The sequence below is a fragment of the Oncorhynchus clarkii genome, chromosome 24 (genome assembly GCF_045791955.1).
Source record: "Oncorhynchus clarkii lewisi isolate Uvic-CL-2024 chromosome 24, UVic_Ocla_1.0, whole genome shotgun sequence".
Lineage (NCBI taxonomy): Eukaryota > Metazoa > Chordata > Actinopteri > Salmoniformes > Salmonidae > Oncorhynchus > Oncorhynchus clarkii.
Window position 1 is genome coordinate 22,788,275 of NC_092170.1, and position 27,118 is coordinate 22,815,392.

Below are 27,118 nucleotides of genomic sequence, written 5' to 3' on the forward strand. Positions count from 1 at the left end.
AGGATGACACTTTACACACACAGCTCAAAAGCACTTTGGGAATACATCAAGGTAAATACAGGCTTTTATTTCAGACCATTCTCAACAAATCACTATGCTGTAGTACTGAGATCTAATTCTTCATAATAACCATTGAAATACATAACCTACAGGAGTGTTACTGATCTAAACAAGTTGACATTAGGACACCAAAAGGAGCCTGTCCTCCCATTCCTCTATTTGTTCTCAGAGCCAATCGCACTGACCGAACCAAACGGGACAGCGCTGTGGAGGACGACGAGTAGGATCGCCACTTTTTTTTAAATGATCCTTCTTATGTACACACAAAAATATGGTGACCTAGAACACCACAACACCTGGCATACACAGACCTCAGCACAAGGAGGGTGATGAGTAAATACACATGTACGGGTCTGCAGTCAGCCTTCGATCGCCCCTGCATATACACAGACACAGTCTCACACACAAGCACTGTACACAGCAAAACAGGTCACCTAGATTAAAAACACACTGAGTCAACAAAGGAGGACTAACATCTACAGGGGTTGACTGAAGAGCCAGTATAGGCCGAGGGGGATTCAAATTCTTATTTAGATCATTAGAACACACACACTCAGATACATACGTCTATGCATTTAAAACTCCATAAAGCTACACGCCTGTGCAGAATATACTATTGTTACTTAGTGTTGCTAGCTATAGTCATTGAAGTGGCAATATATGTTCAAATATTATGTAACCTTTTTTCAGAATATACAATAATGAAATGCATTATACAGACAATAGACAATGTAAACTGTTCACACGTTCAGTACATCAAAATTAAGAGTTTCTATTAGTTTCTTCTCACGACAGTGCAAATCAGATGTTCCAACTACTTCAAAAAGGCTAACTGCTTCTTTCTAAGGTCCACTTAAATACATAACATAAACCGGTTAAAAAAAATCATTAAAGGAAGTGTTCAGTAGTCATAAATATGGAATGTGGAAAACCAAGAAAAAAAAATAGTCCAATTTCTGTTCAAAAACAATACAAATAAAAAAGTCATTCATTGCAGTTAAGGGAGAACAGAATAAAAATAATTGAATGAGCACAGGTTTGCTTGATGTTTGTCTATTCTGTGAGTAGAAGAGCATGGTAGGCTGGTGAGGAACATAAGGAGAGAAACAGATGACTTAGGGGTTGGGGTGGTGGGGTGGGCATTCACATGCTGTAGCCAAAGCCAGGCTGGGGAGGCTGGCCATAACCAGCGGGTGCTGCTGGGTAGCCATAACCTCCGTAGCCAGGCTGGGGGGGCACAGCCTGACCAGGGCCTGAAGTGAGCATGAGCTGGGGCGTGCCTGCAACACAAACAGAGGACACTAGCATGAGATCATGCCAAAACTGATAACACAAACACACTCTAAGGGGTTAACATTGCCTAGGTGCTAAAACTACAAAGCAAAGCATAATAGGCCCCCGTTTAACATATTCAACCAATAGAGGGGCAGGGTTATGTAGAGGTCGTCATACCATAAACAATGGGCTGGGACTCGGTGTTCTGCTCCTCCTGTTTCCTTAGTGACTCTGAGGCATCAAGCTTGTCAACCTGAGAGGCAAGCAGAGAAGTGAGCATGTTAACCAGCAAGGGGAGCTCTAATGAGACGCCCTTATAACTGACCTCTGGGTTATTTCACTGGCTAGCCGATGGGACCATTCCTGACAGGCAGAGACGAATAAAGTCAAGATTAAAACAGGCTGCAAGAGGCAGGCCATGCTACGGGTGTGGGAGTTTTTTTGTTGTTATCAGGCATTGTCACTAGTGGCTACTGGTGTTATTAGCTACCAATCTTGACAAGCATTAGGGTTGTAAATAAGTCTAACTTCAGATTAGACACACAGCTAGGCCTAAACAAAAACAATGGTCCCACCATCCAGCCACCAGATGAATCTATTTCCATGTGTTTGGACTGTATGTAGAGAACCAAACCCATTTCAACAGCTCTAATATGGTCCAACATCACAGAAACTGAACTACCAGGGATTACAAGCACTACCACAAATGCTAACAAGAAAACTTTCCCTACCATGAAGTAGAACAGATCCAACGAATCAACTGGAAACCACAATAAAAAAAAAAAGCTCTAAATGGTAAGATTATATTTACATTAAATTGTCGACCAGCAAATATGGCAAATCTTTATCCTGTCGGTCCTCTTGATAAGTTGTTAAGCAGCTCAGAGCAGGAATTGTAAGACAAGATAAAACTGACAATTCACAAGAAAAAGCGAGCAGCTTTTAAGTAAGTAATGTAAGTGAAACAACCTATTCATCCTGAAAATCCACAATATCACTTCTGGAAAACCATGATAAGGCAACTTGAGACAGTTACTTCTCTCCTGTCAGATCACAACGTAGGGTTCAGTTCTCTACATACTTGCTATCTGGCAAAACAAAGTCGTTGTTTTAAGATACAGGTAAACAGGCTGTAGGCTCATTGAAGGGGAACGAGACATGCTGAAGCGGCAGTTAGGTTCATTTGTCTGTTTAGAAGAGTGCATGAGAGGCAGAGAGCCACAGTGGGGGGAGTGAGAGGATGGAGGGATGGTTTGTACGGCCAGTCAAGGCGTCGCGAAGCAGGCACAGCCAACAACGATGTCTCCTAGCCGGTCCAAAGTGCTGCAAATGCTATGGAGGGTGAAATGCATGCTTGCCCTGAACACACTACAAGTTTGTAACACGCGTTCCACACCCTAAGCACACACACAGTACCCCACACTTAAGTTCTGGAATAGCAAAGACACTACAATGCAACTAATAACAAATCAAAGGAACAAAATTATAATAACATACAAAAAACATCTACATACATGTTCCAATTTTTATTTGATTTAACATTTATTTAACTAGGCAAGTCAGTTAAGAACAATTTATTTACAATGACGGCCTACCCCGGACGACGCTGGGCCAATTGTGCGCCGCCCCGTTGGGGCTCCCAATCACAGCCGGATGTGATTCAGCCTGGAACCGAACCAGGGACTGTAGTGACGCCTCTTGCACCGAGATGCAGTGCATTAGACCACTGCGCCACTCAGGAGCAGGATATTTAACATTAAAAACGTAACATTTTTTACTTTGCGAGTTAATTCCGTAAACAGTTATATAAGAAGGAACTCTGAAAGAATGGTCACTTCATCAATTTCCATACAGAGTATGTTCTACACTCCCACTTTACAGCAGTCTACAGCTGTGCATAGCCAAATGTGAGGCTACATAACTTCAGTATAAGGACAACATTGAACAATTCAAATGTGGTCCCAGGGCTGTTTTAACATACATTTCAGTACAAATCAAACCTCATTACCCTACCAAGGTTGATCACTAAATGGCAAGTGGTACAGATTCTCACAGACTCAAGCCAACAGCAGCTCAGTGATATTACAGACAGTGGTAGTTTTTCATTAGTATCTACAGGTCTAAGGGAGAGGATTGTCTGACTACAGTAGGTTATACTTTCCTATTCCTGGACAGTTACTGAGTTTGCTGGTTTATGTGGACAGCCTCAAAGGAATGGAACTAAACATCCCTCTGTTTGGGTGTTGCTGGGGTGAATGAGTTCTTGAATCCTGATTGGTCAGTCACTGATTCAACCCTGGAACAAAGAGCAATAGCTAACAGAGCCATTCCAAACCCCAGCATGCCCAGCAGCTCACCAAAGGCAGGGTGGGAGAGCCCCACTCCAGACGACTCTGGGTGGGTTGTCTAGTCAAGGTGTGGAGTCAGAAGCAGCAGTGACATGGGGAGGGGACAGACTCATGCAGTTTCCTCTAGTTTTACTCCTCCAAACTACAGACTACAGGGGGTCAAAAAGAATGACTGGAAATGGACTGGACTTTCACCTTTTCCTTAATCGCATCAACCTGAAAGGGAATTCAGAGAGGCAACTTAAGGAGAAAAAACACACTGAAACTCTCCCCCAACAGAGAGAACAAATGTGGAATCATCAGATCAACAAAGAAAACAGAAGAAAAATCACAGCGAGAGATGGAAATGAGCCCCTTTTGATACAAATGCAAGCTCTAGTACAATTGTTGATGTGGTACTTTTAAGTTAGAATTACAATATTTACCAGATATATTTTATAATCAGCAGACTTGTTTCTAAAATATCATTATATTAAGCTTAACATAACATGCATAATTTTTTACAAGAGCCCACCCAGTAGACTCTACTACCATTTTGTTACATCACAATAACTGAGTGTTCTGGTATTTCTTGCCATATGACAAATATGTGGCATGGAGAATACTAAGCAGTATGAATCTCCTGAACTTTTGTATGGAAAAGTAGCAGAGATAAAAATCAAAATCAAAAAGAAACATGATTACCGGTATCATGATCGAGATAAACAGAACAGGATGAGATCGGCTGAAGTTGTGGTTGTTTAAAATCTCCTAAAAGAAGGTGAACTCAAATTGCATCACCATGTTAACAGTACCTACTTTTCACTGGAGACACTGATAGTCTGGTAAGGGTTTAGGTCATGTATAAAATACCGTATGGGGTGAACTGCCACCCGAGGAGTGGCCAACCTAACCCACCTTGGAGAGGTACTCCCTCATGACCTGGATGAAGTAGGGCATGGAGAAGTCCATGATGTTGTGCCTCCAGGCCGTCTCCAGCACCACGTCAGGCCTCAGCAGGTCGTAGCAGGTGAAGAGGCAGGCGGCAAAGCACTCCTTCTTATCCTCCTCCAGGAACCAGGCCAACAACTCCTCAGCCAGCTCCACGTCTTTTGACTCAGACGCATACTGCATGGCATCCTACACATCAAAACACCACAGACAGGCACATCAAAACAGGGGAGGCACATCAAAACAGGGGAGACACAAGGGGAGAGAATTCAGACAGTGACATATCTAAAAGCAATGATATGACCCACACATTTTACAAAAACAACAGCAGCATGGGTATCTGTGTGAGCTGATGGTCACTGGTCTGTAGACAAAATATGAGTTAATATAAATTTGGAGAAGCTGGACCTTGTAGAGTTTGTCCTTCTTGCAGAGTTCCACGCTCTGCTTCCAGCGGTTGTTGCCTTTGAAGAGGTAGGCAGCGATCCTCCTGAACTCAATCAGCTCGTGCTTCTCCAGGCCCTGGGCCAGGGTGATGTTGTCAAAATTGTCGTAGGCATCGATGGAGGCACGCAGGGCCTGGACAGGACAGAGTAGTAACAAGAGAGAAAGTAATTTGCATTTCGCACCAAAGTAGTTCATCTCTAGGAGACAGAATGAGTCACCTTCTCGAGCGGTATGATGGCTGCGTGGTCCCATGGTGTTTATACTTGCAAACTAGTGTTTGTACAGATGAACGTGGTACTTTTAGGCGTTTGGAAATTGCTCCCAAGAATGAACCAGACTTGTGGAGGTCTATATTGTTTTTTATGAGGTCTGATTTTCCCATGATGTCAAGCAGAGGCACTGAGTTTGAAGGTAGGCCTTAAAATAAATTCACAGGTACACCTCTCATTGACTCAAATGATGTCAATTAGCTCATCAGAAGATTTTAAATCCATGACATAATTTTCTGGAATTTTCCAAGCTGTTCAAAGGCACAGTCAACTTAAGTGTATGTAAACTTATGAACCACTGGAATTGTGATAGTGAATTATAAGTGAAATAATCTGTCTGAAAACAATTGTTGGAAAAATTACTTGTGTCATGCACAAAGTAGATGTCTTAACCGACTTGCCAAAACTATAGTTTGTTAATAAGAAATGTGTGGAGTGGTTGAAAAACAAGTTTTAAATGACTTCCAACTTCAACTGTACTTTTTCTTGCCACTCTATGTTAAAAGATCTTAGTACCGCATAGTCTTCCTCCGTGATGAAAAGGTTGTTAAGTGCTTCGTTGACACCTTTGTTGTTGTGGTTCTGCACTGACCGCAGGTATGGCTTGACCAGTGACAGCTGCTTGGTCTGGAGGTGGACAGAGAAAAGTTCAGTCAGTGGACAGTCAAGCAGGTCGTTCTGAATGCTAAATATTGACATACAAGACGGCTTTCAATCTATCAAGTATGGACACAGTAGCGTCCCAGTACCTTCATGAAGAAGTTGACAGCGCGGGTGTGGTCGAGTCGTGGTGATAACACTATGAGCAGGTCGTTCAGTAACAATGGTTTGAACTCCAGGTAGAACTGGATAGCCTTGTAGTATAACTCCACATTGGCCACCTAGTACGACAAAGCATCATACATTCAGCTGCAGGATGTGGATTTCTATTCAGTGACAAATACTTGGTCTAATACAATGACCATGGAATACATCTTAACCTTGAGTGACGAACACAAAATGTTTGCAAATCTAAAACATGAGATCCAGTCAATGCTGAGATTGGGTGTTGTTGCAGTCAGTCAGTTACCTTGGTGACGATGTCTTTGAACTGTCCTTCCTTCCAGGCATCGGAGGGGTGGCTCATCATGGTGATGATGGCATTGTCAAACTCCTCATACTTGTCATAGAGGAAGACCAGCTCCGCCCACAGGTGGGCCTGCTCTGCAGCCCTCAGGACCTGCAGACACGCATTAACATTATCTTCACCCAGCCCAAAACAGCACACTGAGATAGTCACTGAATCTCTCACACACAAATAACATATGAACAAATAAAATAGGAAGACTATGCAGATCATTTGAATCCCCTTGCATATAGACATCTATCTGGCAGTGTTCTTCCTCTCCCACCTTTGGAATGTTGACTCTGGACCAGAAGAGCTCCAGGTGCTCCCTCATCTTCTGGGGTTTGAACTTGGAGTAGAGGATGGCCAGCTCGGTGAACATGCCCATGTGAGCCCGCTCCAGGCCCAGGGCTGCCTCCAGCATGGTGATCAGCTCCTCAAAGTAAGCACGGTCCTAGAGACAAACACAACCATGGCATCTTCAATCAACCCAGGACCATTAAAAACACATTTATCACATGCTAAAACTCTTAAACTCTTGCCTGGATAAGGCAATTGCTATGAGAGTGACTATTGGTAGTAATTGAACCAAATGGTAGTACCTTACCTGGTAGTAATTGATGAGCTCCTCCAGTTCATCAGCATGGACAACGATGTGCAGGCCACACATCTGGGCTAGGCGGAACTCTTTCCCATCCACACAGGCAAAGCACACCTCTTTCCAGGTGCGGGTGCTGTTGGCCTTGCGGGCTCCGTCCACGGCGGCCTGATACTCTCCCAGGTGGACCAGGGTGGACGCTAGCCGCCCGAAGTTGGACACATTGTTGTAGAGCAGCTTAGCCGCATCATACATCCTCTCATCATAACACCTGTCACCCACCTGGTATAGAGAAAGACAATAAGAAAACATATGATACTGGTCAGCAGTGATGGAGAGGGATGTGTCAGGTAAACCTGTGTGTGTGTGGCAGTGTGTGTATATCATGTTTGGAGAGTACCTGTTGGATGTGGGCGTTGTTGGGTCCATTGATGAACTCCTCCAGTTCAGCCAGGCGGTTGGTCTTGGCCAGGGCGAAGATGAGCTCGGTCTCCACGTAGGACTCACGGGACTTCTTACGGGCCATCTGAAGGAACTTCACTAGGTCCTCCCAGTTACCTGAGGATAGTAGGGGAACACTAAGCCCTTTCCCCCCTCGCCTGGTTGCCATCTCTGTTCAGCTATTACATTCTACTCCTTGTACTCTGTCATTTGCCAGATACTGGTCTTTCTTCAATTCTGAACATTCTATATCTTTCTTCAATTCTGAACATTCTATAATTTGAATCATGATTTGATCGTGATTCGATAACCCTCACAGCTATCCTTACGCAAATATTGAAACTAACACCTTTTTTCTCTCTCAGATTGTGTTGGTGTCTGGTTGCTCGGCAACCATTTTGTTTCTCCAGACTAAATCAGTTGGTCAAAAGTTTAGCTCACACCAAAATTCAAACTAAAAACATACTGCAATTCCAGCCACAAGACATCTTAGCTTTGATTTTATGCCTCAAAATAAAAAACTTTCCTAGCTAACAGCTAAATGTTTGTTTCGAGGCTCCATATGTTGTCATGGGAAATATGAATGATTTCCTACAACCAATGAGCAACATCGCCAGAAATTCAGCTGCATACTGAACGTTGAGATTGGAGAGGTACCCAGACTGCGTTACCCCCATTTAGATACAGTATGTGAATACCTTCACCTCAAATGGTAAGCCTACATTGAACATTTTTGTTGCTCGTATGCTGGACATTATGTGGAGCAATGTTGTTTCTTACCGCTCTGGGCTGCAGCTTGGCCCACCTCCATGTAGGCAGAGGGGTCGTCAGCCTTGATGTAGGAGTCGATGGCCTCCTTCACCAGACCCTTCTGGAGCTGAGCCTTGGCCAGCTGGCTCCACACTGGAGGCTCATTGCAGCGCTCAGCAAACTCATAGGCCCGGTCCAGGTTCCCAATGTGCTCAATCAGAACCTAAAAACATAGAGAAAAATTGTCAAGTTCACCTCTTGATCTGTAGAATTCAAGCAGAACAGTAGCATTGTCCACAATGTGAATTGAACCGGCAACTGTTCGGTCAATTTCCCAGAGCGAAAGACTTGACCACTGACCTGCACGGCAGAGGTGTTGACGTCAAACTTCCTGAAGATGGCGAATGCCTCCTCAAAGAGCTCGTTGCTGATGGCGATGTTTGCGATGTCAGGGGCATCGTAGTTGTCCAGGCGGTTGATGTACTCCATCACACGGGTACGGTCTGCCTTGATGGCTGTTAGAATCAGCAGGTTCTGAAGGTTTCTGAATAAAAACACAGATGAATTCTGCTCAGCATTGACAAAGTAAAACAAAAGTTTAACATTCCAAAGCTTCCCAGTATTGAAAGAGCAGACACACAATGGACAGCTCAGTCTGCCAGTGAGCACAGATAGTAGAGCCTCAGTAGCCCTAGTACCTGTGTTCACTGAAGACTGAGTTATCCAGAACGATCTTCTCCAGCAGCTCAATGAGTTCGTTGGGGAGGTCTGCAGTCATGAAGGCCTTGACTGTGACTGAAACCTCCTCTGGGTCCTGGGTCTCAGACAGGGCAGTCTGAACAACCTGATAAAAGATAGAGACATAATCAACATCAATCATTACTCCAGAATGGAGGAAATATAGCCACTTGGAGCCAAAATGGGTCACAAATAACAATTTAACCATCATGAGAAATATGAGGAAAGTGTGGGTGGGGCATCGCAGTAGAGGTTGGGACAATGGTTTTCGTGAGGATGATGTTCTCGCCCCAATTTTGTGGTATCCAATTGGTAGTTACAGTCTTGTCTCATCACTGCAACTCCCGTACGGACTTGGGAGAGGCGAAGGTCGAGAGTCGTGATTCCTCCGAAACACAACCCAACCCGGAAGCCAGCCACACCAATGGGTAGGAGGAAACACTGTACACCTGGCAACTGTGTCAGCATGCACTGTGCACGGCCCGCCACTGGAGTCGCTAGTGTGCGATGGGACAAGGACATCCCAGCACCATCCCAGGCCAAACCCTCCCCTAACCCGGACGAAGCTGGGCCAAATTGTGCACCGCCCCATGGATCTTCCAGTCGCAGCCGACTGAGCCTGGACTCGAAACCCAGAATCTCTAGTGGCACTGCGCCATTCGGGAGCCCCGATGTTTGCATTTCTAACATGCAGGAACAGGTCCATACCTGGTCGATGAGGGGTCTTCTGAATGGGTTAGTCTCCAGCAGCACACTGGCCCACAGCTCAGGGTCTTTACGGCGAACCAGGTAGCGAGACAGACTCTTGAACAGGGAGTTCTCATTGCACACCTTTACAGGAAATGTAAGATGATCAGTATGAGGCCAAACATATGCAAACACTGCTAAATTACCATTTCAATGTACTAGTCAAGTTAATAAATACGTTTTATTTCCCCACTCACATTAATGAGCTCCTGATCACACTGTCCTCTCTCGTAGGCCACGCAAGCCAGGTGGGGGTCCCTCTTCTCACAGTACTTGCCCACCACGCGGCTGTCGTAGAAGGTGTTCTCACGCAGGAAGCGCTCTGGGTTGTTGTTGCTGTCGATGTAGATCTTGGCCAGGGCATTGTGGGTAGCTGGCTCCTCACAGCCATCGTGGATACGGGCCTCCAGCCAGGGTAGGAGCAGTTTCAGTCTGGAAACAACACACAGATACATTTTCAAGTTTCAGGCGCTCATAAACTAGACATATTTCCACTTTTAACTGGGTCAAACAGCACCACTTCATCCTACTTTCTCTTTCAGAAGTAATGTCACAATTAAATGCACTACAGCTGCAGTTGGTGACAAAAACAAGCCCTCGCAAGACAGGTCCCTTTAATATAAAGCCAGTCTGGGCTGAGACAAATCATGTCCCCATGCTCCTTACCTGTTCCTCTTCTCCACCTCAGCCACCAGTTCATCAGTGGAGAACTGTCCTTTCACCACCAGGATCAGGTTCTTAATCACATCCTCAGCACAGTCCACATCCAGCAGCCCTCCAATCACCACCGGCAGACGGCTGGGGTTCACCTGACATACACAAATATATATTTTAGTTACAGAACATTTATAAATCATACAATGGTAGTGACCCTTTAATTCAGTGTGAATAGAGAAGCTGTAAAGTCCTACACAGGGTAATAGGAGGTTGTATACCTTCTGCACATAGATCTCAATGTATTTCTGCAGGGTGTTGCGGTACAAGTAGAGGACCAGGTCGTGGACAAAGTCGAAGCGGTCACACACGATGATCAGGGGGAGCTGATCAGTCAGCTTAGCTTCCTGTGAAGAGAGGCAAGATTCATATCAGCTCACAGAATCAAACTAACATCCAGACCTGGCTTTCAGGGTAATTAACCAAATAAAGATCGAAGTATGCGGAGCTGTGATGTCATGTTGCAGAATGCCTCCTTTTCTCCCTTACCTTGAGGAAGTTCTTGACTCGTTCGGGGTCGTAGCAGTTGCTCTCTCTGCAGATCCTCTCCACCTCTTTGATCTGTCCCGTCTTACAGGCGGCCTGGATGTACTTGAAGTGGACCTCTGGGTCCTGGCTGAAGTTAACGATGGAACCCAGGAAGTAGAACAGACCTGGAATGAACAGAGACAGAACTTAGTCCCTATACAGATAGAGCGAAAGGAAGAACAACTGTGGTTGTTGAGACACTCATGACCATGTTCCATGCAGGTGAGGACAAGACTAGGTGGTTTGCGTCAGGTAGGTGGTTTGCGTCAGGTGTATGGTCTGCTTACCTTCGAAGCTCTTGAAGGACTCAAAGAGCTCAGTGAGGGAGTTGGTGGAGAGCTGCTCGTGGTACTTAGAGGCCACCTGGACACAGATCTGCAGGTTCTGACGGATGTTGGCCGACAGCATGGCCCGAAGACACTCCAGAGAGTCCTCCACTGATAGGGAGCCAAAAAAGTTCACCAGCCACTGTAGGACAGAGTCAATATATATACACAGAGTTAGTGCACAGACAGAAGATGCACACATTAGTCAAGGTCACATTTCTTAAGAGCAAAAAACAACAAGCGCACACACACCGCTCTCCAAGACTATGAACATTCTGGTCAAGGACATTCTATTCCATGCAGTGTGTGATTGTGTGTTAGATAGAGTCCTATACCTCAGGGTTGAGCAGGTGTGTGTGCACCACAGCCCGTTTGATGTCGTACAGGTCAGTGTAATGCTCCAGAGCCCTCTGCAGCAGGCCAGCCTTCTCACACAGCTGGGCAACGTGGGCACGGTCGTAGTGGGTGAACATCTGGTTGCCCAGGATGGCATCAGCCACCTGAAGTGGGGAAAAAAACAGCATTCATTTAAAATAGAGTCTACGAGTCAGTGGAACAAAAAACATTAAATTGCTGTGGGTGTGATATGCATGTGTACCTGTGGGGCGTGGACCAGATTCATCTCCAACAGGCGTGTCTGCAGAGGCCCCTCAGCAGGCCTGTTGTTCTTCAGGGCATCCAGGAGGAAGGAGGTACACTGCTGGATCAGGTTATACTCCATAAACACGTCAACGATCTGAACAGGGAGACAGACAATACATCAGCTACCACACATCATTCATGTTACTGTATACAGCCATCATTTGATACAGCCACCTCACAAAAAAGCAATGAACCAGTTTTTTTTCCCATTCATCAAATTTAAATATATAGGACGATAAATGAATTATTGAGGTGGGGAAGACGTTTGGCCCTTTGCCCTCTGACCTGTGTGATGTCAGCCAGCGGCTCCTCGTCCTGCACCAGCATCTGGGAGAACTGCAGGCCTTGTTCTGGACTGATTCTCATCACGTTCCTCAGCAGGAACATCCAGTCTGGGGTGTAGCCCACCTAGAGTGAAAATACGGAAAACATATTGTATAGTTCAAAATTTAACACAATCTAATTTGACCATATTACAGAAATCCATTTTGTGTCAAGTCAAAATTTTATATTGGACAGGTCTAGTAGATAAAAATAGAAACACCACTAACCTTTTTGGCATAGAGGACAATTTTCTGGAACTGTCCGGTCTCAGCGAAGCACTGGATGACCTTGTTGGGCACGTTGGCCCTGAGGTAGACGCTGAGGGCCAGAGTGGGATCCACTGACTTCACCAGGTCCCCCAGCTCCTCAGAACACTCCAGCTGTAGAAGAATACATGCAATGTTCATTCATTGAGACAACTCACAACAAGCTGTGAATTCCTAACCGAGTCCTAGCCAGCCCAATAGTTACAGGCATATTTGAACAGACCAGTGCTAAATGTTGAGCAACACATAATTGGAACATAAAACTGTAAAGCTCAATGTTGAACATCCGCACTTAACAGTGAACAAAGCTATAGTATCAGTTTATTATGATAACTATGGTTTCCTTGCCTTGTCCTCTTTCAGCCATTTCTCCAGCAGCTGCTTGCGTCCCTGCTGTAAGACGGGCCTGCACAGCTCCAGGGACTCAAACTTGTTGAGCTGGCCCTGGTCCAGCAGGATGCCAAAGTACTGCAGCAGGGGAGAGGTCTGGCCCGGCTGGGCCGGCACACTCTGGAATTTACGGATGGTGTCTGGGGTACGCAGGATACCCTGGGGAGGAGGAAAGGTGCGAAAAATGCAAGATGACATTTTAAAAAGTCTGATAACAATAAAAGACAGAACGAGTATCAGATAGCGATTATGTCATTGTTCGGGTGTTTTGGTGCATTGGCAGTACCTTGGGAGCATTGGCGGCCACCTTGGCAGCCTCAGAATAGTTCCCTGCAGCGAACAGGGTGTTGAACTTGCGGGCGAACAGCTCCTCGGCCCCGGCCAGGTTGTTGCGCACAGCCATACGAAGGGCCAGGTCTGGGTTCTGGAGCACGTTGGTGATGTAGGGGATGATGTTCTCCTCCTCCACACACACGGACAACACCTGGACAAACACATTAACACACAGACAGGGTTAGAGTCCACTCCTATACAGAAATGAAGATATGTGTACTATTACATTAGTTTATAAGTGGAGACAATTGTAACAAAATTGGTATATCATTCCTTTGTTAAACTCATATTTATTCCAAATTGAATTGACTGTGTAAAAAAAACATTTGCTGCTGGAATAGAGAATGGTATTTGTGAATTAGGCTTGGTAGATTCATGAAGTACACAGATGGCCATCCCCATGGAGCAGTGTGTGTGTGTGTGTGTGTGTGTATGTGTTTGATACATAAAGATGTAAAGGAGCAGCAGACTTGGAGGGTTAGCGAGCCAGGAGCTTTAAGGAGATTAGGACGCCTGAGGGGACTTCCAACTGTGTTTCACATGGTGCTCACTGCTGAGGCTTCCCTCAGCCAAGGTCACCAAGTGACACACACATCATTCATACTCTTAAGAGACAAAAGCACACTGCCACACAATTTCTAACACACACGGTTTAATAAATGGGACTCTCAAGCCATCACACAGGTATAGTATTTGTGATTTCTGAGGAGAGCTGGAGCAGTGGGCTTTACAGACTTGAATCAGCTTTCCATCCTCCTGAATATTTAATGGTTGTGTGTGTTTTGGATAGGAAACTCATTGATCAGCTCACTGGTATTTGGTTACTCCTGATAAAAGGACTAACACACTCCCCTTCACTCCTGGCTACCCAGTGGGAGACTTACCTGTCCTTTCCTGTTGACTCCAATGATGCCAGCGGTTGGTTCATGTGGGGCTGTAACAAAGATGGTCTCCCCGCTGATCCTGTTCATGTAAATACAGGTGCCAGTCTCCAGGTCATACAGGTGGATGTAGCCATATTTGGTGATGAGAAAGACAACATCCTGCTTAGAGCTGATCTAGAGGAGAGAGAGCAGGGACACACGGCTTCAGTAGCTGTATCATAGCGGGTATTAATGCTGAGGCCCTGCATGTCTGTATGGAATAGGTATGAGTGCTTGTCAGTCTACCGTGAAGTGGTTCCAGTACCTGCATAGCTACAGGGAAGTCATTCTGGGCCTCAGGAGGGAAGAACACATCCACTGCCTTCTTTGGAAACGGCTGATTGCCTGTTGGTGGGGTCCCCACTTCAATTATGTGTAACTAGAAAAGCAAAAACATATTCAGAAGAAAAACAACACCTCCATTTCTTCTCTCCCACCCCCCATTAAATTACAGCACTTGCTGACTACTCCATGTCCATGCTGAGAGTCCTACCTTTCCTCCAGCTTGCCCTCGGACAGCGAAGCAGAACAGTGTGGATTCCTCTGTGTTGCCCTCCATTTTGAACTGGGCAAAGCCTGCGGCGTGGCCCTCAATGGGCTGGGACACCTTCCTGTCCACAGAGTACAGCTGCATGGCTCCCACCACACGGTTTTGCTAAAATCAGGGAAAACACAGAGCTTGTCTTACAGCAGTCTGTTCCAGTGGTAAATAAGCCTTCAGAACAGAACATTTCATGACGACGTTCAAGCTTCAATACAGTTAAAAAGCAAGAGATTAGCCTCTATCAGGTCAGTGTATTGCTGTACAGAAGAGTGGACACTCACAAGGATTAATAAAATAAAAAAAATGCAAGTCACTTTACAGTAGATTACAGCTAGTGTCAACCAGAAATACAATATAATTCCTTCTATTTCAGTACCTGTGCTGAAATCCCAATGAGAAGCAGCCATTTCTGTTTGGCGTCGGTGCGGTAGTTGATGATTTGACAGCCTGCAAGGCTGGAGTGTCGGTCAAAGACTTTGGCTGGCTGGGAGTCTCCCTCCATGCTCCAATGGTAGACGGCATTGTCTGTGACAAGTGCTACAGTGTTGAGGGAGATCCACTTCCAGAAAGTGACATCATCAGTCATGGTGTGAGCCTTCATCTTGCTCTTCATCTCAATGTTGAAAATCTGGAGGGTTTTTGCAGCTGAAAATTCATACAGAACAAGGTATGATGATATAGCACTTGCCTAGTTAAATAAGGGTTAAATAAAATAAATAAAACACCATCACCACTAACTAATGTCAACTACTAATCCCCACACACAAACATTAGACTATAGGAAAAATGTAAATACTGTAAAAGCAAATTCGGCTTGATTTAGAAATATTGGTAGTCATGGTTCGGTGCGAGCACCACTAAATGACCATACAAAACAGCACTTGCAATGTAGAAAGCAAGACCACAGCGGACAACCAATAACATGGTCAGATCTGCATTCAGTTATGAAAACACTCAATACAAAAAGGCAGAAGACACTGACCAATCCAGATGAGGCTAATAAGCAACAACCTCTTGGGAGTGGGTGAATTGACAACTTACAAACAAGTGCCTTCAGAAAGTTCATACCCCATGACTTATTCCAACATTTTGTTGTGATACAATCTGAATAATTCAAAATGGGTTAAATAGATTTATCAACCATCTACGCACAAAACCACATAATAACGAAGTGAAAACATGGGTTATTGAAATGTTGCAAATTTACTGAAAATGAAATACAGAAATGTCTCTTTTACATAAGCATTCACACTCCTGAGTCCATACTTTGTAGAAGTGCCTTTGGCAGCAATTACAGCTTTGAGTAGTCTTGGGTATGTCTATCAGCTTTGGACATCTGGATTTGGGGATTTTCTCCCATTCTTCCTTGCAGATTTTCTCAAGCTGTTAAGTTAGATGGGGATCAGCTGTGAAGTCAAGTCTTTCCACAGAGTTTCAATGGGATTCAAGTCTGGGCATTGGCTGGGCCACTCAAGACCTTTTACATTCGTGTTCTGAAGCCATTCCAGCGTTGCTTTGGTTGTATGCTTGGGGTTGTCCTGTTGGAACATAAATCCTGTCACAAGTCATTTTTACTCTGAAGCAGGTTCTCATCAAGGACTTGCCTGTATTTTGCTTCATTCATTGTTCCCCCTTTACCAGTCTCCCAGTCCACTGAAAAGCATCCCCATAGCATGATGCTGCCACCACCATGCTTCAGGTAGGGATGGTGTTAGACAGGTTTCTCCAGACATAGCGCTCTGCATTCAGGCCAGAGTATCTCATTAGACCACAGAATCTTTTGCCTTATGCTCTGTCTTTCACGTGCCTTTTTGCAAACTCCAAGTGTGAGGTCATGTGCATTTTTCTCAGGAGTGGCTTCTGTCCGGTCACACTCCCTTAAAGCCTAGATTGGTGAAGTGCTGTAGACTTGTCCTTCTGGCAGCTTCTCCCATCTCAGCCAAGGAACTATGTAGTTCTGTCAGTGGTCATTGGGTTCTTAGTCACCTCCCCGACCAAGGTCCTTCTTTCCCGGTTGCTCAGTTTGGTCAGACGGCCAGCTCTAGGCAGTGTGGGTAGTTCCATATTTTTTTCCATTTCCCAATGATGGAGACCACTGTGCTCTTGGAAACTTTAAACATTCTAGAAATTGTTTTATACCTTTCCCCAGATATATTCCTCATCACAATTCTCTCAGACTTCATGATATAGTTTCTGCTCTGAAATGCACAGTCAACTGTGGGACCTTACATAGACAGGTGTGTTTCTTTCTAAATCATGCCAAAACAATTGAATTTGCCAAAAGTGGACTCCAATCAAGTTGTAGTGACATCAAAGATGATCAAAATAAGTTGGATGCACCCGAGCTCAATTTCGAGTGTCACAGCAAAGGGGTGTGAATACTTAGGTAAATTAGATGAGTATTTTATTTTCAATCAATTTGTAAGCATTTCTAAAAACGTGTTTTCACTTTGTAATTATGGGGTATCAACACATTTTTTAAATCAATTTTGAATTCAGGCTTTAACAAAAGCCAGAGGCTGTATAAGGCCCTTCTACTCAAGTTCTAACGTATCTGCTTAGTCATAAGTCAACTTCAGGGGTGTGAATCTGAAGTTCAAGCAGCTCTACAGGATTCCTAACCCACTATTAATCCTGAGATGAATGAAGGAGTTTGGGTTGGGTCTGAATGCAGATTAACGCAAGACCACAAAGCACAAACAGATGTGATGAGGTACGAGAAGTGTCTTGGGATGCACCGACTGACACCAATTTAATTTCAGGCTTTCCAATCACTGGCTTATTATTGGAGCAACGAAAGAGTTTCCTAGTCATTCATTTCTTGTGGCTGTAGCCTGTGATGAACCTGCTATAGTTCTCACATTTTACCATCGAAAAGCACAGCCCACAGTACAGTCAAAAGTTTGTGCAAAGCTGTCGTCAAAGCAAAGGGTGGCTACTTTGAAGAATCTCAAATATATTTTGATTTGTTTAACACTTTTGGTTACTACATGATTCCATGTGTGTCATTTCATAGTTTTGATGTCTTCACAATAATTTTACAATGTAGAAAATAGTACAAATAAATTAAAACCCTTGAATGAGTAGCTGGTACTGTACGTCTATAGGCCTACGTTTCCTGTTGTAGTCCAGGTGTTTTAAGATTACACAAATCACAGAGATTAAAAAATATATAAAAACAACAGGTTAGCCTAATGCAGAGATATGACACATTTGATCACTTATCTTGCCTGACAAGTAAAATATAAGACAAAATATAATACATTATAGGCTACATAAAGACCAATATACAGGGGTGGGGTGTCAAATCAACATTAATCAATCAACACAAAAATACAAATGAATTTGGCTACCATAGTCTAGCATTGAAATAAATATTGCATTGCATATCTGATTTTCCTGTAGTCTAATAATATGCAGGATCTGCAATACATTTGGTCTCTGAATGCAAGTCTCTCTCTTACACTGCAGTCAAGGACACACTGACAAAATCATGCAAACCACGACTACTTCGGCCTATAGGCCAAGAAAAGCTCTCAAACTGGATATAGTTATAATAGGTGCATGAATAACAAATTATCCCAATGATCTTGCTTCAGAGGAATATTTCACCGTCTCAGCCTGTGCAAGCCTTGATCTTTAGGCCATTGAGACAGTAGTGTGCAATGTGCCATAATGGGGACTTGTCGATATAAAAAGGTGCACATTGGCACACTCACAGACGTTTTTACTTCAGGGATTTTTTTCCTCTACCCTAGAGGTCTTGATGAACTTCCTTGTATTTCCATATTCTGTTTGTCATTTATCCTATATTCTCCCGCTCTTTAAATCATCCCCACTGTGCTTCCATTCTACTTTCTAACACTCCTTCTTATGTAAACAGTACATACACAGTACTGGACAGACATTCCAACACAGTGCAAACATGATTACAACTTCCACAACTCATGATATATAAAATCCAACTCACCGTCTGCAAACATATAAGAAAGCATTAAGAAACGAAAAGAGCAAAAACAAGCAAAAATAGACAAGCATTCATGATTGTATGACAATTTTATCAGTGTACAATAGAGTTACTTTATTTCAAATTAGACTATAAATTGCAAATTACAAGCAGTTTTACTACAGGCCTGTATATGGTCATTAAAACGCAAAGCAGAATGTGACAGGTCTAGATCAATAACTTGCTGACAAACATTAAGACAGCAACACACAGGGAAATTTTGGTCAACAGCAATCAAAGTCGTAGTTAACCACTTAGTTTGGGTGAATTCAATTGTTAAAAACACAGCCTCTGTACATATTAGTTGAGTCAAAGGAAACAGTTCAGGGGGTTGGGGTAAGTGGAAGTACTTACCTTTGAGGGCAATAACTTTGCTAGCAGGGTTCATGATGGCGCTATCTGCAGAGATGGGTCTACGGATGGGAGTGTTGGGGTCGGCCATATCAATGATGACCACCTGTGCCTGCTCGCCCACCTTCTCTCTTATACAGATGAACTTATCAGACTCCATAGTCAGGGTGCTGAATCCAATGTTAGCTGGGTTGATCCCCAGGTTCTGGAGCTAAAGGAAATATAATTACATTTTTTGAATAGTTTATTGAAAAAACAATTGCTAGCGTGACTGTGTTGCAGAGGTGGCTCTGTGAACAATGCTTGCATGATGAGTGAGTAATCTTGTCTGAGACCTGAACGTGTTGGCTCCTGTCCTGGAACTAATGCCTTAGCTTTAGTTCAGTTGGCTAACAGGCCTCAAGGCCCATGCACAGGCTCATTGATTAAGATGTTATGTTGATGATTCGTGATGTAGTTAGCCATTTGTAAAGACTCAAACACATTACCCTTTTATCATCCTATAGCCATATAACTAGCTACATCCAAATAAATAATAATAGTACTAGCTAGCTGTGCTGTTTTGACCAGCATAGAACTACTGTCTGTTGATTAAGCCAATTTAACTCAACACCTGCCTTACCTGAATGAAGGTCCAAGGTAATCTAAGATCAGTGTCAGACTAGCAGACATAGATAAATACATCTAGCGGTTATTGAATGGACTGTCACGCAGAAACATCGTTCTAGTTAAGTAGCTAGCCATTAAATATATTTGAGTTAAATAGTAGCGGTCATACGAAAGCAGTTTGTTAACGTTACGTTTGATGGCAACCCCAAAGTTAACTAGCTAGCTGACACACTGTGGTAGTCTTTTCGCTAGCAGGTTAACATTGCATGGCAACGGGGGAAGAGAGGTCATTCATTTCGCTGCAGGTGTTGGACAGCTAGCTACAGTTAGCTAGCTTGTTAGCGAAAATCATTAAGCAGTCGAGAAAAATCTGGAGGTGTGTAGCGCGATGGCTACGCTACCTGGTCACGACTAGTATTTAACCATATTGTTTTCATACCTGCAGGTGCTCCTGGAAGCGGATAGGTAGTATTTGTGCCATTGCGGGTTTTTCTTTGCTTTTACGGTGTCCTGAAATTCTAGCTAAGCAGCTACGATAGCTGGCTAGGTTAGCACTGTGCTAGCTACGACCTCCTCACTCACTGATTCTTAAATCGTAGTCAGACAGTGAATCTTTACGTCCAATCAATGTGTTATTTTGTATATTTTCTTAGTCGTGATTCCAAAATCGTATGTCAAGTGTAGCCGCCGGATGTTTGTGCGTTTTCTCCACTGCCTGAATGGATGGCAGTGGCTTTAGCACTGATCTCAGTCCAAACCTGCAATGGCGGCGGAAACGACTCAGAATCAGAGATGGAAGAGGAAGCGAGATATCCCACTCCAAGTGTTTTGTTTATACAGTCAATGAACTAAACCGACAAGACCAAGCTGCTGTCGCATTGAGAAGCACCCCTTAAGTAAACCGGAATTGTGAAACATTTTCAGAGTTAAACGGCCTGAGTAAAACATCTTCATTTGCCACCAGCTTTGTCAGAATGTTTTCAATCCGGAAGCAGCTGGGGATATCTCGGGAAGGACATACCAACATGATTGTTCCATCTGTGATTTCATCTTTGCTTTCGACATGGAACGGTCAAAAACACACTTTAATGTGTATAATTGGCCAAACACTTATTGACTCTTATTTTACAATGAGTTCCAATTTTTGTCACGTCATTCTATCTTTTACATCAGTTCCGGATTAATCACGCTTCAGACAGGCAGCTGATTTTGAACGCCCCCTCTGCGTTGATATGTTTCAATATCGTGTCTGTCACAGGGTCTCAGCTCTAGAATGACTGATTTGTCATTAAATAAATTCGAAACATAGAACAGCACCTGTCATGCATGCTACTGTCCATAATGTCCTGTAGTACTGTCCCATGCAGATCCTTTCTGAAGTATTGTATAATTTTGTGGATAGCCTACCATTTGATCCCAGTAAATGCAAAGTGGGATCCTACCCTAACCATAGATCTAACCCTGACCAACGTTTTAGTTGGGTTGTCCCAAGCATCCCACTTTATTAGCAAAAACAGTTTGATCCAGCACTCTAGAATGAACATCAACCAGAAAAACGTTCTTAAACCCCCAAGCCCTATCCTGTTGAGTCATATTGAAATACAGTTTGAAAATGAATACATACTTTGTTAATTATTCAAAATGTTCATAAATGCATTTGAGCAATTTTTTTAACTAAATAATCCCATTCAATGCCTTGACAGCCAGAATATCCTAAAAAATATTTAAGGTTTAAAAAGAGCAATGGAAAAACCAAAAAAAGGAGACTCAAGAAGCTGATGCATTACAAGAAGCGGCTGTATTTGACTATAAAAGGCATCTCTAATCCAGTGTCTCTACGCTGTTTTATTTATATTTCAGTGTAAAAAGCCTATACTCTATTAGAAAAACAAAACAAAAACAGTAACCCAATTACATCTCTTAAAAAGAAAGCAATCCAAAAATGTCCCATTCACCTCAATTAAAATAGAAACTTTTCAATTTTGCTAGCCCCCCCAATTATTTTTTAAATATATATTCTCCAAGACAGTTGGTCATGGCCAATTAATTGACTTAGTCATGGCCGAATTCTTATATTTCAATGTTGTTAAAAAAAAACATTTTTCAAACAAAACAAACAGTACAGTTTAGGACCACTGCACTGGCAAATTATTAGTGTCTCATTTTGAGCAGAAGGGAAAGATGAGTGTTTTGTCGATTCTGAGTGGCACACAAAATACACACTTTCTCCAGGCCAAGTGCAATGCAGAAAGAACTAGGATTCCCTCCATAGCACAGAACCACAGTACTCTCCTCTCTCAGTACTCCGGGAGGTCGTCCATCACAATCCCTTTGCATGTCTCCTCTGACTTCTCCTCAAAGTCTGTAGAACTGAAGTTTGTGTAGGGTCTCTTTTTTGGCCATTGACAGAGCAGTACACTTGGGAGCAGTAGCACTGGCTTCAAGGCAGTGGTGCAGTACAAGCTCTTGTGCACCAGGCCTGAAGGGAGCAGTGTGTGCTGTGGATGAAAGCCCTCCCCCATGGGGTCCCTGTACAATCTGTTAGTTTCCTCCCGTCACCACACATTCTCAAGATAGGCCTATGTCGTCTTGGCCCATATAAAATGTTTTTATTTGAAGGCCGTGTTTGAGGTCGAAGCTGTGCCAAGTTAAAGAGGATTCTTACAAAAGCCAACCAACCACTCTGCCATTACAGTAACAAGAATTAATGATATGATCTTCCCTGAATACTGAAGACCCCAGTAAAAACACTGGTCTGTCTGACAAAGAGAGTGAATAGGAGCAGGATTTCTATTGGGCAGATACATGGGGGGAGAGAAACAATTGTACATGACAAGGAGTAAGAGTAACAGCAGCCGTGATTATGTGCTCTACAGTGGTTCTCATGAAATGAAGGAAGAGTTGGATACAAGAAGGGATGAGTGAGGAGAGGTTGTGTCATCACAGATGGGGTGGAAGTAGGTGATCTAGTCCTGTATTTGTGAATCGGTTCCCTGGGTTAACGTGTACATGTCGTGTGCAAGTATGTAGGTGTGTGTGAATGTGAGAATGTGTGAAGGGGAGAAAGAAAAATCCCTGGGCTACACTGGAGGGGGTGATATGGGAGAGGTCCACAAAGGGCCATAACCTCCATCCATCGCATCCCCCTGTTCCTCTAGTAGAACTATGTGGAACCCCTCTTCTGTAGCTCCTCAATAAAGGCTGTGGAACAGGAGAGAGACAAGAAACAATCAATACAACACCTGACAAAGAAAAGTACTGCCTTTGTTCTCCCCCCCCCCCCCCCCCCCCCCACTTAATTTGGACTTTTATACAAATGTCATTGAAGCGGTTTCCGTGTGAAAAATAGTTGTGGCCCAAAACAAATATCTGCATAGTCTCACCTCCGATGATCTCCTCCTTGACTTTTTGTAACTCCTTCCGCATCTCGTCAAGAATCTCCTACAGGAAGCAACCAAAACATTCTATAAATTTGCAGTCTTAGTATTGCATATGATTATACTAGTCTTGGCATTAGAGGTGCTTCAGAAAATAATATTTACCTGTTTAATCCTCTCCATATCCGTCTCTTCACCACCTCCAGCATCATTACTACCACCTGCATGCTTCACCCTGGATACGGTGTGGAAAGAAAGCGAGTGGGTAGGGGAGGCAGAGAGAAAGGGAGAGACTAGATTAAGATCGAACATAGTCCCATCACTGACAACCCACGCTGCTAATCCAACCCATCACCATAGCACCCCCAAAGAGGCCTCAGGATGCACCACACATACACCAGACAACCCAAGGCTAGCTTTCAAAGTTTCAATGACATTTGACTGTTGACCACAGAACCAAATGTCCAGAAATGCCAGACAAAACACACAAAATTCCATTCTATACTACATCAAGGGATATCAATTCACATATCAGAATGGAATGATGCAGATGAGAAAGGCTGTCACAGTAGTCATAGCTTTCTGAAGTCCACTAGGTGGTGCTGTCAACAGTACAATAGCCCAGCACCACGATCTGAAGCTGTGCCCCTGTTGACCTGACAGAGAGAAGGGAGATGGGACGGTATGCTAGAGAGAACAGGAAAGCATTAGTCCTGTTGTCTTGTCAGGGGAGGGACTTTGTACCTGGGACCCTGGGGCAAGGGAGAGGTGGAGTCCATGCTCTTGGAGATGGAGTTATTCCTGTTTGTGAGAGACACACACTCTGCTCTTACAATGTGAAGCAACCAATTCATCAACACACACACCCCTCTTTGAATTCTGAGACTGACATACGTCCACACAGGCTGCTCTTACTACAGAGACAGAGAGAGACAGAGACAGAGACAGAGACAGAGACAGAGAGAGAGAGAGAGAGAGAGAGAGAGAGAGAGAGAGAGAGAGAGAGAGAGAGAGAGAGAGAGAGAGCATAGGAAGCTGAAAACTTACCTGGGCATAGTGGCTGATTTCTCCCATGGTCTTCTTCCAAGAGTGTCTAAAAAGGAGAGAGGGATATTTTACATCAAAATTGTATAAAAGTCTAATATTAAGCACATTTGTCTTCCTAGGTACAAACAAAACAGACTGACACACGCAGTTCTCACCACTTTGGCCTTGAGACTCTGAGTCATCCTGTAGGGAGAAAGGAAACAGAGACCAGACAAACGTGAGTGTTTTTTGACTACATGGAAATTGCTCAATTATGTACTCACGACATAGTTGGCCAATAAATTAACAAATACTTACATTATCTGCTGTCTTAGCAGGTGGCTTAGCCCCACCGTCTGCCATTTTTTTCCTGAACAAGATAGACAAAAGGAGAGTAATAGTGTGGTACAACACTTAAAGATTCACTAAGCCGGATCAGATCCATAGAGGTGCATACACAGCGCTCTTGACTGGGGTGTATGAATCTGTTCATTTATAGCAGTGCTCTCTTCAGTACCACCTACCTCCGTGCCAGGATGGATGCCATCTCACCCATCAGGCCTCCTCCACCACCACCACCGATGGACCCACTGGTGCGGCTTTGATCAGGCTTGGCAGCCGGTGCTGCAGCAGAAGAAGCAGCAGCAACACTACCACTATCGTCCTACAGAGAGCAGTAGAAGACACAGGAGCGGTTAGAGCAGGGGTGTCAAAGTCAAATGGACGGAGGGCCAAATAAAAAAATCAGCTACAAGACGAGGGCCGGACTGTTCGAATGTTCATTGAAAATTTTTTAAATGACGCATATAGTCTAGTGAACCTAATTGAACCTACTGAAAACCTAACAAATATATTACAATATGATCAGATAAATAAAGCAATATTTTCTTATGGCTCTGTCAGTAATCTTTAATTTTCAACAGACACAAAAGACAAATTTCCTTTATATAAATATCCCCATAACATGAACATTAAATGAAAGAAACCGGTATTCAAGGCACCATCAGTAGACTATATTTTCTATTTTAGCAAAAGTGGGCTAAATTTACTTCAAAGAAAAAACAATAATAGCAATTTTCTATCATCCACTCAACTGAAATATTTTTAAAATATAATTGGATTGAAATACAAAAAAATAAAGTGCAAAAATCTATTAATCAAAAACAACACTTTGTTTAAGGAGAAGTAACATGCAGTGAAAACAAATATTAAATTTTAACTTTTAAACTTGAACTGAGTAAAAACTCTAAATATGTGATTGCACAGTAATGTTCACTTGTTTGAGGTTGAGGGTGATACTTGGTGGTGTCCCATCTTTTCCACAAGTTCATCAATGTTCGGGGTAAGGCTCTGAGCTGAAGAAATCCTCAGAATTGAGTGGAGGTGTTCAGCAGTAAGTCGACTTCTGTGTGATGTTTTGTTCAGGTTCATCAAAGAAAACAGTTGTTCACACAGGTATGTGCTGCCAAACATAGACAACGTTTGAGCAGCCTGGATGCGCAGCTGGGGCATTGTGCCGGGGAGGAAACGGGCGAACTCCGCAGCACCCACTGCCGCATATTTTGCCCTCAGTGCATCATTGCATTGGAGGTCAATCAACTCCATTTGGAGGTTTGGTGGTGAGCTTTCCACGTCAACAGCAAATGGGTTACCGAGCAGTTCCAACCTGCTTTTTTGTGCTTCAAAGTCAGCAAATCGGCGTCGAAAGTCAGCGGCAAGCATACCTATTTTATCAGCCAACTGTGTGCTCGGGAACGCACTGGTAGAGAGCTTCTCTTTCATGGTCTGGCAGCTGGGAAAGTGGCTCAAATTTTCTTTCCGCATCTGCGTCTCCCACAGAGTCAGTTTGGTTTTAAATGCCTTCACTGTACTGTACATATCAGAGATGACACGATCCCGACCCTGCAGCTGCAAGTTTATTGCATTCAGATGACTCGTAATGTCACACAGAAAAGCCATTTCACACAGAAACATTTCGTCTCGGAGTTGTGTTGTGTCTTTCCCTTTGCTGTCCAAGAACAGACAAATCTCCTCACGAAGCTCGAAACATCTTTGAAGCACCTTTCCCTGGCTTAGCCATCGCACCTCTGTGTGATAAGGCAAATCACCATGCTCCGTTTCTAACTCCGTCAGAAATGCCTTGAACTGGCGGTGATTCAAACCTTTGGCTCTGATAAAGTTAACTGTGCGCGTGATGATGCTCATTACATGCTCCATTTTCAAGGCTTTACCGCACAACGCTTCCTGGTGTATGATACAATGATAAGCTGTCAGCTCACCTGTCGCGTTTTCCTCTTGCATCTTTTCCCGTATCTTCGCCACCAGTCCGCTCCTGTGTCCACACATCGCAGGTGCTCCGTCGGTTGTCAAACCCACGAGTTTTTCCCAAGGCAGCTCCATCTCATTTACACATCTTGACACCTCTTCATACAAATCATGCCCCGTAGTTGTGCCATGCATAGGACGTAAAGCCAAAAACTCCTCTGTCACGCTTAGGTTGGAGTCCACTCCGCGGATGAAAATTGACAACTGGGCAATGTCAGAAATGTCGGTGCTCTCATCCACAGCCAAGGAATATGCAATAAAATCTTTTCCCTTTTTCACAAGCTGCTCTTTTAGATTGATGGACAACTGGTCTACTCTCTCGGCAATGGTGTTTCTGCTCAGACTCACATTTAAAAAGAGTTGCCTTTTTTCTGGGCAAACTTCGTCACAAACTTTAATCATGCAGTTTTTGATGAAATCCCCCTCCGTAAATGGCCGGGCTGATTTAGCGATCTCTTCTGCCAAAATAAAACTGGCCTTGACAGTTGCGTCCGCGTGTGTGTCCGCGTGTTTCGTTTCATAATGTCGTCTCAGATTATACTCTTTCAGTACCGCCACACTTTCTCCACACAGAAGACACACAGGTTTTCCAGCTACCTTCGTGAACATATACTCCGACTCCCACCTTGTTTGAAACCCCCGGTTCTCAGTATCCACCTTCCGTTTTGCCATTTTTGATGGGTATCTGAAAGTTAATTTTACTGTGATGCTGACGACTGCTGTGCC

At 43.8% G+C, this 27,118-nt stretch overlaps 2 protein-coding genes across 5 annotated transcripts in view; both read right to left on the reverse strand.

Moving 5' to 3' along the window:
• Window positions 1–46: 46 nt before the first annotated feature.
• LOC139382188 (clathrin heavy chain 1-like) lies at window positions 47–20,458 on the reverse strand. 3 transcript variants are annotated; one of them, XM_071126049.1, is made up of 32 exons: window positions 20,104–20,446; window positions 19,059–19,266; window positions 15,075–15,343; window positions 14,648–14,809; window positions 14,420–14,533; window positions 14,116–14,289; window positions 13,185–13,382; window positions 12,857–13,057; window positions 12,470–12,622; window positions 12,204–12,326; window positions 11,875–12,012; window positions 11,612–11,776; window positions 11,238–11,418; window positions 10,912–11,075; window positions 10,644–10,769; window positions 10,375–10,517; window positions 9,906–10,140; window positions 9,670–9,792; window positions 8,922–9,067; window positions 8,584–8,767; window positions 8,254–8,446; window positions 7,433–7,590; window positions 7,042–7,314; window positions 6,721–6,888; window positions 6,399–6,548; window positions 6,079–6,210; window positions 5,846–5,956; window positions 5,022–5,192; window positions 4,581–4,802; window positions 3,879–3,899; window positions 1,513–1,588; window positions 47–1,340 (listed from the first exon to the last, which is right to left on the reverse strand). In XM_071126049.1, the coding sequence occupies exons 1-32, from the start codon at window positions 20,143–20,145 to the stop codon at window positions 1,204–1,206; spliced, it is 5,061 nt and encodes a 1,686-aa protein (XP_070982150.1). In that variant the 5' UTR covers window positions 20,146–20,446; the 3' UTR covers window positions 47–1,203. The 3 variants fall into 3 exon arrangements, with proteins under 3 accessions (XP_070982150.1, XP_070982151.1, XP_070982153.1); XM_071126050.1 differs by lacking the exon at window positions 3,879–3,899 and having other exon boundaries at window positions 20,104–20,458; XM_071126052.1 differs by lacking the exons at window positions 47–1,340; window positions 1,513–1,588 and having other exon boundaries at window positions 3,619–3,899.
• Window positions 20,459–21,447: 989 nt separating this feature from the next.
• LOC139382393 (vasodilator stimulated phosphoprotein b) overlaps window positions 21,448–27,118 on the reverse strand; it is a 32,828-nt gene continuing 27,157 nt past the window's right edge. The window contains exons 7-14 of one of the 2 annotated variants that reach the window (XM_071126403.1): window positions 24,592–24,731; window positions 24,386–24,437; window positions 24,244–24,271; window positions 24,089–24,134; window positions 23,786–23,842; window positions 23,207–23,276; window positions 23,048–23,105; window positions 21,448–22,865 (exon numbers count right to left, since the gene is read on the reverse strand). In XM_071126403.1, coding sequence (XP_070982504.1) covers window positions 22,828–22,865; window positions 23,048–23,105; window positions 23,207–23,276; window positions 23,786–23,842; window positions 24,089–24,134; window positions 24,244–24,271; window positions 24,386–24,437; window positions 24,592–24,731 — 489 coding nt within the window. In that variant the 3' untranslated portion in view covers window positions 21,448–22,827. The remainder of the gene's footprint in view (window positions 22,866–23,047; window positions 23,106–23,206; window positions 23,277–23,785; window positions 23,843–24,088; window positions 24,135–24,243; window positions 24,272–24,385; window positions 24,438–24,591; window positions 24,732–27,118) is intronic. The other variant, XM_071126404.1, reaches the window with a different exon arrangement.